The 11,494-nt window shown below is 40.0% G+C and overlaps 1 protein-coding gene and 1 long non-coding RNA gene across 2 annotated transcripts; one reads left to right on the top strand and one right to left on the bottom strand.

The window, feature by feature from the left end:
- The first annotated feature begins 325 nt into the window (after positions 1-325).
- Positions 326-1,186, top strand: LOC121366826. Its single transcript, XM_041491117.1, has one exon. It carries the CDS (start codon positions 326-328, stop codon positions 1,184-1,186), a length of 861 nt encoding a protein of 286 aa, XP_041347051.1.
- Positions 1,187-9,158: 7,972 nt separating this feature from the next.
- Positions 9,159-11,144, bottom strand: LOC121366825. The gene is made up of 2 exons (XR_005957231.1): positions 11,012-11,144; positions 9,159-9,223 (listed from the first exon to the last, which is right to left on the bottom strand). It is a non-coding gene; the product is annotated as an uncharacterized LOC121366825 (long non-coding RNA).
- Positions 11,145-11,494: the final 350 nt, after the last annotated feature.

Genomic DNA, 11,494 nt, shown 5'->3' with positions numbered 1-11,494 from the left:
GTGCATGTGCGAATCTCGTGTAAACAGCTAAGCAGGTACGGAGAAGCAGGGTGCTGGAACTGCAGTCCCCTCCCCCTGTATGAAGCTAACTAATGGTGTAGCATGTGTAATTTGTTTATTTTCTCTTGTTACATTGTGCCTGCGACCATGCCGGGTCGGGCCGGGTCGGTAGTCTCAACTGCGCATGTGTAGCGCGCACTTGTTAGTACCGTAGTTCTTACAATTAATGCACTTCACATCTCCGCCTTTTAGAAAACAATAAACATTTTGCCCAACAGATCTTCCACAACCATGGAATGATGAACAAGCCAATCTACAGATCAGCATGTCTGTCCCACAGTTAGCTTCAGCAGACTCCCAAAACGACCTGGTCAAACGGTCACTGGCAATGGCTATGATCAGTGACCGGTACCCAGAAGAATCTTGGATCCATGCATACACTGATGGTTCGTCAACAAATGCTGTGGCCAATGGAGGGGCAGGCATATTTATCAAGCTCCCTTCAAGAAATACCCTAACTGCAAAAGTACCAACTGGCACCCACAGTTCCAACTACAATGCAGAAACCCATGCACTTATTCAGGCTGCTACAATGATCAAGGATGCAAAAGAAGACTGTCAACAAGTTGTCTTCCTCACAGATGCTCTCTCAGTCCTACAAGCCTTGCAAGGGGAAAAACTTCCTCACCTGAATGAAGCCATGCAAGAGGTAGCAAAGGAAAGACGAGTAGCTCTACAGTGGATCCCAGCACATTGTGGGATTCCAGGAAATGAGGAAGCAGACAGGCTAGCCAAGCTAGGAGCTAATCATGTACAGCCCAGCAACAACATTAGCTTCTCAGAGAAGAAAACCTTGATAAAGGCAGCCAACAGACCCAGGACAGAACAAGATGATTACCACCTTCTCAGTCGCTTGGAACAAGTAACTCTGTTGAGACTCCGGACAGGCCACAACCGACTGAATGCTCACATGTTCAGAAAGTTTAAACTTGCAGCAACACCAACCTGCAGTTGTGGGCTGGAAGACCAAACAGCAGAACACATCTTACAGGCGTGTCCAATTCATCAAGACCTGAGACAAGCTGAGTGGCCAATCGAAACTGCCATACACACCAAACTCTATGGAAAGAGAGGCGAACTGGAAAAAACAGCTCATTTTATCTTACAGACTGGACTATTGGTCTAAATTGTGAAAGAGAAAAAAAAAAAAAAAAAAAAAAAAACAATAAGAAAAAATTACTAGCTACTCTAAAGTAATATTCTTACTTTTAAATGCTATACCAATTGTAGAACAATTAACTTATATTAAAAAATGTTTTAAAACATAAAGCTCTTTAAGAAATTAAAAGTTCAAAATAATAAAATAAACTGTTAGTAGCTCAAATTTCTTGGATACTTTCTTGTAATGTTAATTCTGATATTAATATGACTAATTTGATCACAGTCTTGTCCTTGGTTTGGCACATTGTCATAGACTACGTATTAATATCTGACTAAATTATATAGTTATAATAATACTGTTTAGCCACTACAAGTCTAATCTTTGAGGCGACTTCACAACACGACCACTTCTAGTAGTACATGTTCGTGGTTTAGAAGGTATAGTATGTGACACCCTTGAATCTTGTGCTTCTCCCTGGGTTGTTTCGCTGTCAGGCAGTTGTGTTTCGTTGTCGGCTTGTCGAGTTTCGCCATCAGGTGGTTGGGTCTTCACCGACTTAAGATGTGAACGGTTCCGACGATATTCCACCCCGTTAGCAGTTTCAACAATGTACGATCTGGGTTTATCGGAGACACCTTTTATTTCTGCTGGAATCCAGGTGTTTGATGTCGGTTGGTACATAACAATATGTTGTCTGGGAGAAAGTTCACTTAAGTCACTGGATCTTTAGTCATATTGGTGTTTCTGGATGTTTTGGCGATGTTGAAGCTGTTCAACATTTGAATCATCTGACTGGAGGCGTTGTAAACGGCCACTTGATGGTAGTTGAGTTCGATAGTCTCTGTTGTTGAATAGTTTGGCTGGTGCTGCTAATTTGTTGTCGATCGGAGTAGTTCAATACGCCAAGAAGGCCAGATATGGATCTTGTCCGGAATTTTCAGATTTCTTAAGTAAGTTTTTTACGGTCTGTACCATTCTTTAAATGAATCCATTGCTTTGCGGGTAGATGGGTGAGCTCGTCACATGAGTGATTCCCCATGATTCGCAGAATGAAGCGAACTCACGACTGCTGTACTGTGGCCCATTATCCGAAACCAAGGTTTCCGGTATTCCATTTTCTGCAAATATGGATTTTAACTGTTGAATGATATATGTTGATGAAGTAGTTTGTAGTTTTCGGACCACTGGGAATTTGCTGTAGTAATCAGCTGTGATTAGGTACTGTGCTCCTTTGTAGTCGAACAGATCAGAGGCTACCTTTTGCCATGGGTAGCTTGGCACGTTGTGTGGAAACAAGGTTTCCCTGGGCTGCTGTTTCGAGAACTGTATGCATGTGTTATATGAGGCAGTCATCTCTTTAATATCTTTTGAGATACCAGGCCAGAACAAGCAAACTTTAGCCTTCAGCTGGCATTTCTCAGACGCAAGATGTCCTTGATGGATGATATTTAGCATCTGAGGACGCAGTTTGTCTAGAATTACTAGACAGTGTCCCTTCAAGACCAAGCCATTCTCGACACTTAAATCTTCTCTGAAAGTCCAGTATTCTTTCAGATCAGGCGGACAGTCACTACTATATTCTGGCCAACCATGGTATATCATGTCCTTTAAATGACACAATTTTGCATCCTTGGTTGTACACTGACGGATTTCTTCCAGTTTGGCTGGAGTTGCGGGCAGACTACTGGTAATGGTGTCAACTTTAATCAATGGTACTCCATTGTCAAAGTCTGGTTTTTTCATGTAACTGACACGTGACAATGCGTCAGCCACCACATTTGACTTCCCTGTGATGTATCGAACCTCAACATCATATTTTGACATTCTGAGCAGTAGACGCTGTAATCTGGGCCATGCACTTGCAATGCTCTTTTTCCATATGCTTTCTAATGGCTTGTGGTCAGTTTCCACGATGACATGTTTACCATAGACATAATGGTTAAACGTTTCTAGAGCCCAACATGCAGCTAGGAGTTCCCGTTCTATGTTGCTGTATCTAGACTCAGCATCGGTGAGCGATCGACTGGCGTAGCTTACAGATTTGTCATCCTGCATCAATACGCATCCTAGCCCTTTGAGACTTGCGTCCGACTGGATCACATTTTGTTTTTCGGCATCATAATATGCCAGTACCGGAGACTTTGTGATGACATCCTTTACCTTCTCGAATGCTTTCTGGTGTTCTGGCTGCCATGTGAAGGAAGTGTCTCTCTTCATGAATTTGCGAATTGGCTCCGATGCTTGAGCTAGGACTGGAGAAAAGCGATTCAAGTAGTTCACCATTCCCATAAAGGATTGTAGTTCTGTGACGTTTTGTGGAGGTGGCATCTGCTCAATAGCGCTCACTTTACTCACATCGGCTTTGAGTCCATCACAAGTCCACGTTAAACCGAAGAACGAGGTTTCCGCAACCTTGAACTGGAATTTGTCTGGGTTGAACTTAACACCATTTTCACGAGCTGTATCGAGGGTGTTGAGAATATTCTGGTCGTGAGCCATTTCGCTTTTACCATATACGAATGTGTCATCTGCTATACCACTCAGTCCATTGACCTTTCCAAATACTGTGTCCATCTTCTCTTGGAACACATCACCACTCACAGTTAAGCCAAAGGGTAGTCTTGTCCAGCGGTATTTTCCCCATGGCGTATTGAATGTACAGAGCTTGCTGCTTTCTTCATCAATGTCAACTTGCCAGTATCCATTCCGAGCATCCGGGATACTGAAATGTGTGGCACCACTAACTTTTGGTATGACATCGTCAACTGTGCGGACGTAGTATGGATTTCGTTTCATTGCCTTGTTTAAATCTCGAGTATCTAGGCATAAGTGAATTGATCCATTTGGCTTTGACGTTACCACAGTTGAGTTTACCCATGAGGTGTACTCGTTTTGAACTTCTTGTAGGATTCCTAGTTCCTGTAGTTTGTTCAGCTCATCTTTGTAGGCTGACTGCACATGCACGGGTATTTGCCTAGGTGGATGCTGCACAGGTGGGACAGCTGGATCTGTCTCTATGTGATATGCAGGCCCTGGAAAACGACCAATCCCCGCGAATACATCACTGTACTCTTGAAGCAAGTATTCTTTGGTTAATGGAAAAGGGTGTTGTTTTCCTCGAATGTCAAACAGCTTTGTTAACCCAATATGTTTGTTACTTTCAGTTTTGGTAGCTGAAGTTGTAATCGGCCAGTTTAATTTCAACAAGTTCAGGTTCTGAGCTGTAATATTGCCAATGACTTCACGACTTCCATTTGGATTGCTTTGGGACGGCTGTTGTTTAAAGTTTGGATGTATACCTGGCATGACCCCAAATTGGGAATTTCGATGCCCCCATAAGCAGACAGCTTGACTGTGGGTTTATTCAACTGATGTTGTTTTGGAAACAACTGTTCAAACACTGCTTTTGGCATAATGTTTGTTTCTGCTCCAGAGTCAATCTTACATTGAACCTGTGTCTGTTTTCCATGTGGCTGTGCTGACATCTGCACATCAAGTTTTGCTTTCTCTTTGCATGATATCATGTTAATGGTGCCATTTAGCGGTGTGGCTTCGACTAATCCTAGCAACACTTAGTCGCTTGTTGACTGTGCGCTTTCATTTTCTTCAGTTTTGATGTCATGGATCTGCTTTCTCTTATTAGAGAGACAAGCTTTTGCGTAATGTCCAAATTTTTGGCAAATGTGACATTTTGCATTTCTGGCTGGGCATTGCTCACGTTTATGTATGTTACCCCCACAATAACGGCACGTTCTATCCGGTATACGCCTGGAAGGGTTAGACTGTGTATGCTTCTGGCTAGCCCCATGACTGGGATGAAATGTCTTTTTATCCCTGTTTCTGTTGAACTTTGTGTTCTTTTTAACCATGTGTATGTCTTCTGTTTGGGACTTGTTTATTTGTTGTAGCTGTTTGTTTGCAGATTCTTCTGCTTTTGCAAGGGTCAAGGCTTTTTCAAATGTTAGTGTGTTGCCTTCTTTAAAGCAGTCTTTTCTGACTCGATCAGAATTTATGCCAAATACAAAGAAGTCTCTGAGGAAGCGGTTATAATGTTCAGGAGGATAATCTGCTTCTTTTATCATGACCCATAACTTGGCCACAAATTCTTCTATGCATAAACGTTCTTGAGAAATATGATGCAGTGCCCAAGAGGCCATTAACTCATTTGACTGAGGCTTTGCGAAAATTTCGAACCCTGCCGAGTAGTTTGCTAGTAACTTCTCATCTTCGTTGGACATCCCCCAACTATTGAAAAGTTCTAAACCTTGTTCACCTGCCCAGCAAAGGAGGTATTTGCATTTAATTTCTTCGTCTATACGGGACATTGGACCGGTAAACAGCAGCTCGCATCTTTGCTTCCAAATTTTAAAGCGTCTGTAAAGCCCGTCGTCCGTAGCCCAGTTCATGCTCGGGCCCTTGTCTAACAACGCGGCGTTGCCAGCCATTCTAATCTTCGCGTTTTATGTCAAACTTGCAATGTCACTTACAACAGTGGAACATTCGTTGACTTGGCGATCACTTTCAGTTTACTTCTGACACCATGTATGAAGCTAACTAATGGTGTAGCATGTGTAATTTGTTTATTTTCTCTTGTTACATTGTGCCTGCGACCATGCCGGGTCGGGCCGGTAGTCTCGACTGCGCATGTGTAGCGCGCACTTGTTAGTACCGTAGTTCTTACAATTAATGCACTTCACACACACACACACACACACACACACACACACACAGAGACACACACACACACACACACACACACATACCCCCAATAATTCTAAATCAAAAATATTATTTGTAGTCAATCTTAAAGTAGCGATTACTTTTACTTGTAGAAAGAAATTTTATTTACGGTTATATGGCGTCAGAAATATGGTTAAGGACCACACAGATTTTGAGAAGAAACCCGCTGTCGCCACTACATGGGCTACTCTTCCGATTGGCAGCAAGGGATCTTTTATTTGTGCTTCCCACAGGCAGGATAGCACAAACCATGGCCTTTGTTGAACCAGTTATGGATCACTGGTCGATGCAAGTGGTTTACACCTACCCATTGAGCCTTGCGGAGCACTCACTCAGGGTTTGGAGTCGGTATCTGGATTAAAAATCCCATGCCTCGACTGGGATCCGAACCCAGTACCTACCAGTCTGTAGACCGATGACCTGCCACGACGCCACCGAGGCCGGTTTTACTTGTAGAATGCAGAAAATTGTATTTTATTATATCTACCTTTCAAACGTTTTACGGGGGAGCATACCCCGAACCACCTAGAAACTTTGCTTTGCGCACTCGATCTGTCAGTACCCTCCTCCCCCCCCCCCCCCCCCACTCCAACGTCTACTTGCTTCCGTTGTGCATGACGTTACCCAGCGGAAATGAGAGCTCCATCCAGAAACAGGGGCATTATAAGGGGCGGGGCGTGGCTCAGTGGTAAATTATTATGGGCCTGATGCGGGGTCGGTCTTGGGTCGATTCCCACCAGACCATTTCTCGTTCCAGCCAGTGTTCCACAACTGGTGTCACAAAGGTAGTGGTATGTACTATCATGCCTGAGATGCTGCATGTAAAAAGAAGTGGCGGCATCGGATTTATCTCCCATTATCTGTTAAAGTTTTCTTTTGTTTAACGACACCATAGATTTGATGATCACGTGCCGATTCTGAAAAAAACCAAACACGATTTCACGACTGCACGACTGTTGCTAGCTCGAGTGACCTTCTTGGGATCGATCCCCGTCAGTGGACTCATGGGGTATTTCTCGCTCCATCCAGTGCACCACGACTGGTACACCAAAGGCCGTGGTATGTGCTATCCTGTCTATGGGATGGTGCATATAAAAGATCCCTTGCTGCTAATCGAAAAGAGTAGCCCATGAATTGGCGACAGCGGGTTTCCTCTCTCAATATCTGTGTGGTCCTTAACCATATGTCCGACGCCATATAACCGTAAATAAAATGTGTTGAGTGTGTCGTTAAATAAACCATTTTCTTCCTTCGAGTGACCTCCATCCTCCTCCTTATTGATATTGATATATGTAAGGGAAGGCTAGAGGAAACTCTATGTAATGCTTTGGCAATCGTCGGCAACAGAATGACCACAAGCTACTGTGTATAAAATACATGTTTTCGTAAATCGGATGGCACAGAGTTTTAGTGTGATTATTCTCGAGTCCAGTCATGCCATTAAACCTACACGTTGTTAACGAGTACCAACGCTACACGAAGACACCCGACAGGTCTATGCCAAACGAACCCGCGCTGTACTTTCTTGTGGTGACGTAGAGCAAAGAGTGTGCCCACGTGACACGTTAACGGTGAATATTAAACTGTCGGGATATTCACCGCTACACCCTGTAAAGTGTGTATATATATATATATATATATATATATATATATATAAATAAATATATGTGTGTGTGTGTGTGTATATATATATGTGTGTGTGTGTGTGTGTGTATATATGTGTGTGTGTGTATATATATATGTGTGTGTGTGAATTGTTTTTTAAAATACATATATATATATATATATATATACTTGGACGTCTACAACACGAAGGGTGCATTAATGATATTTATTTTTAACAATGAGGTTTTCTTATTATTAGGTTATAATACACATGTATAACGAAATGCTAATCTATATATTGTGTTTCGAAGTAGATGCCGCAACTGTGACAGAGATATCTTAATTATGACTGCATTTGATTACTATAAATATTGAAACTCCTACGGAACTATTCCGATATGGATACAGAATCTTGTCGATTTACCGTGTAGAGTTGTGGACTGTTTCGATGTTTCACTTACGGTTTTTCTGTTGTTTTAGAATGAGAAACCAATATGCAAATCGTCGCTGAACTAAGTAAACTTCGTATTTTCACTTTCACGTTTTACAGGAGACGAAAAAACCACCTATTTTCTTACAAGCCGTAGCAGTGTAGCACATGGATCTTAAGAATTATAACACGAAGAATAAAGATATTTTAAACTGATGAACATTATTTATTAATAACTGAATTTGTGTTATAGAAATATCAATTGCGAGTATTTCACAGTGAAAATTTATTTCAACACAAGTTTGACTTGCGAGTTTTTCATATTAAAAAGAAGAAAGGGTTTTTTTTTGTTTAACGACACCACATGAGCACATTGATTTATTAATCATCGGCTATTGGGGGTGTCAAACATTTGGTAATTTTGAAATATAGTCTTAGAGAGGAAACCCGCTACATTTTTCCATTAGTAGCAAGGGATCTTTTATATGCCCCATACCACAGACAGGATTGCACATACCAAGACATTTGAAATATAAGTCGTGGTACAATGGATAGAACGAGAAATAGCCCAAAATGGCCCACCGACAGGAATCGATCCTAGAGCGACAGCGCTTTACCACTGGGCTACGTTCCACCCACTTGAATAAAGCCATTTTGAAAGCCTGATTGAGATGGTTTCATACAACAATAACAGTAATTGCGTTTTTGTAATTACACATTTTATTTCTGTCTGAAGAGATGATCCATCTTTAACACTCCACTGGAACAAGCTGAAAGAAAACACGATAATATTTAACATTTAATATCAGTGCCTATCTGTCTCTCTGTCTCTCTGTCTCTCTCTCTCTCTCTCTCTCTCTCTCTCTCTCTCTCTCTCTCTCTCTCTCTCTCTCTCTCTCTCTCTCTCTTTCCGTCTGTCTGTCTATATCTCTGTACGCCGTCTCATTTACCCTCCTTACCTCATCTCTGCCTGCCTGTCTCTCTCTCTCTCTCTCTCTCTCTCTCTCTCTCTCTCTCTCTCTCTCTCTCTCTCTCTCTCTCTTAGTGCGTGCATTCAATTACTAGTATGTACGCACGTACGAATGTATATATGTGTCTGTGGTTGTGGTAGTGTTTGTGCACGCGCGTGCATACGTGTGTGTCTGTGTGTGTTTTTGTTTGTTTGTGCTCGTGTGTGTACCTGTACGTGTACTTTCCTTACCTCGCCTTGCTCTCTCTTTATTATTCCAGTTTACCCATCTCTGTTAACATGTTTTGAAACTCCTCCATCGATACCTTGGAGTTTCCTAAACAGATGAATATATATATATATATATATATATATATATATATATATATATATATATATATATATATATATATATATATATATTTCATGGGGGTTTTCGAATACAAAATATTGTATTCAAGAATTACGGAGCAGTGCGTGAAAATATGGTTTTCACACATCACGAGTTGACATAAAAATTATATTCGAAGAAACAACATGAAATGGGCTATTTATTATATACGTTTCCTAATTTTTGACTATATATTTCGCGTTTTGTTAATATCTTTCGCTAATCCTATATTGTTTTTGTGATGGCCAGAAAATTTACTTGTCATAGACTTTTAAAAGAAATTTCAAATAAAAATTATCTTTATTTAATTATTAAATTAACATTTATTTAATAATACTGCTGAGCAAACATACCTGACAAAGCGATCATCTAAAAACAAACCCTCACAAAATATATCCAATGGAACACCGTTAAATTCTTACACTTATACTCAGTGACACTACATTGTGTCATCATTATTTGGCTTCGTATTCAATTCATTTTAGATATTTTATCGTAATTACACATCATACCTTTTGCTATAGGTACAGTTGTTTTAATGACGTTTTTTCAAATACGATCAGATGCATTGGTAATCAGTTAAATCATCAAACTTAAATAGACATTCCTGAGTTTTCTGCAATTTTTAAGATGTTATCGACTAACAAAGACTTTTTAACGATTGTAATTACATATCAAATATATTTGTCTGCATAAAATATTAGTGGCTGTATATTAAACGTGTTTCTGATCGTTCTAATATTTGTACTTGGTTAAATGTCATTTTAGTTCATAAAAGTATTGTTTTTTTCGTTCGTGCGAAGTTATTTGAAGACAAAATTCAGTTTGAGCTTCTTACAAATATTAAGACGACCAGAAACACATTGAATATACAGACACTGATATTGTAAAAACAAAAACAAAAAAACACACAATATATATATATATTAATATGCAAGTTTAATCGTAGAAATATTGTATTAGTCGGAAACATCTTACAATGCAGCAAACCGAGGAATGTCCCTCTAAAAATACGAGGAAACGAGACAAAGGGAGATAATTTAATCATGAACTTTTACAAAAACTGTAAATACGAATTCTATATGTTCACTGTAGCTAAAATACAGTGAAAATATGACTTTTCACCGGATATCACGTTTATGGTTTCCGTAGATCTATATATGTCAATGCTATGTATATAATAAATATTTATAACACATGTGTATATAGAATACATTACGACACGGGCAACACATATTTAGCTTCAGTGTCAGTTAGGGTTCGGTATTCGGACTGAAAATGGTATTCGAATATTCGCCGGAAATAACAAACGAATATTCGAATAACAACTATAGTCCGTTTGCGTGTAAAGGGAACCGATGAACAGGCATCTAACTCTATAATGAATAAAGCTAAATCTTATATTAAAACATATTACCCATACCAACTTAAACATTTTTCTTTTACAAAAACGTTCTGTGGAAAAATAAATGTCTTAGTAAATTGCCATCTAATTTATATAGATTAATCATCGGTTGTTGATCGCTACCCAGAGTTATCCAAAACTCAGTTATTTTGATTTACATTTATGGCTACGTACACATAATCCAATTGCATACCAGAATAGCAATGAAACGTGAAATGCGAAATCTCTTTAGGGAATTATATTTTCAGCTAATTTTGTTTTGCCGTTTTCGTTGGTCAACTGCCGTGCGACTATGTAAGTAGAAATATTCTTCTTTGTTTTCTACTCACCGTCTTCGTCGGCCATTTCCAGAACATCACGTGCTTCCCGCGTGTTCATGACATCTTCCAGCTCTGATTGGTCCAAAAACCCGTCCTTGTTTTTATCAAAGTCGAAGAGATCTGAAGAGAAAAAACAGGTATGTAGCTGAAACGTTTATTTGGACTTTGCAACAGATAATATGTGTTGTGACAGAGAGAAGATAGAGTGAGACAGACATAACGTGACAGACAGACAGAGAGAGAGAGAGAGAGAGAGAGAGAGAGAGAGAGAGAGAGAGAGAGAGAGAGAGAGAGAGAGAGAGAGAGAGAGAGAGAGAGAGAGAGAGATTATTGACCACAACCTGTGTTCTTGAAGCTTAACTGGATACGGTCTAAAATAAAATAAAATTGTTAAATGTGACGGTAAAGCTATAAAACACGACGACTTTAAGCTTTCTTATCAATATGTATCAAGTACATAAATATGTATTGAGAGCATTAATATGTATTAGG

The sequence above is a fragment of the Gigantopelta aegis genome, unplaced genomic scaffold (assembly GCF_016097555.1).
Source record: "Gigantopelta aegis isolate Gae_Host unplaced genomic scaffold, Gae_host_genome ctg7293_pilon_pilon, whole genome shotgun sequence".
NCBI lineage: Eukaryota > Metazoa > Mollusca > Gastropoda > Neomphalida > Peltospiridae > Gigantopelta > Gigantopelta aegis.
Note: the sequence above shows the minus strand (reverse complement) of the source record. Positions and strands in the feature narration are given on the sequence as shown.

Excerpts from the sequence above, each read along its gene's own strand:
- LOC121366826 (XM_041491117.1), top strand. The coding sequence starts at position 326 with ATGTCTGTCCCACAGTTAGCTTCAGCAGACTCCCAAAACGACCTGGTC.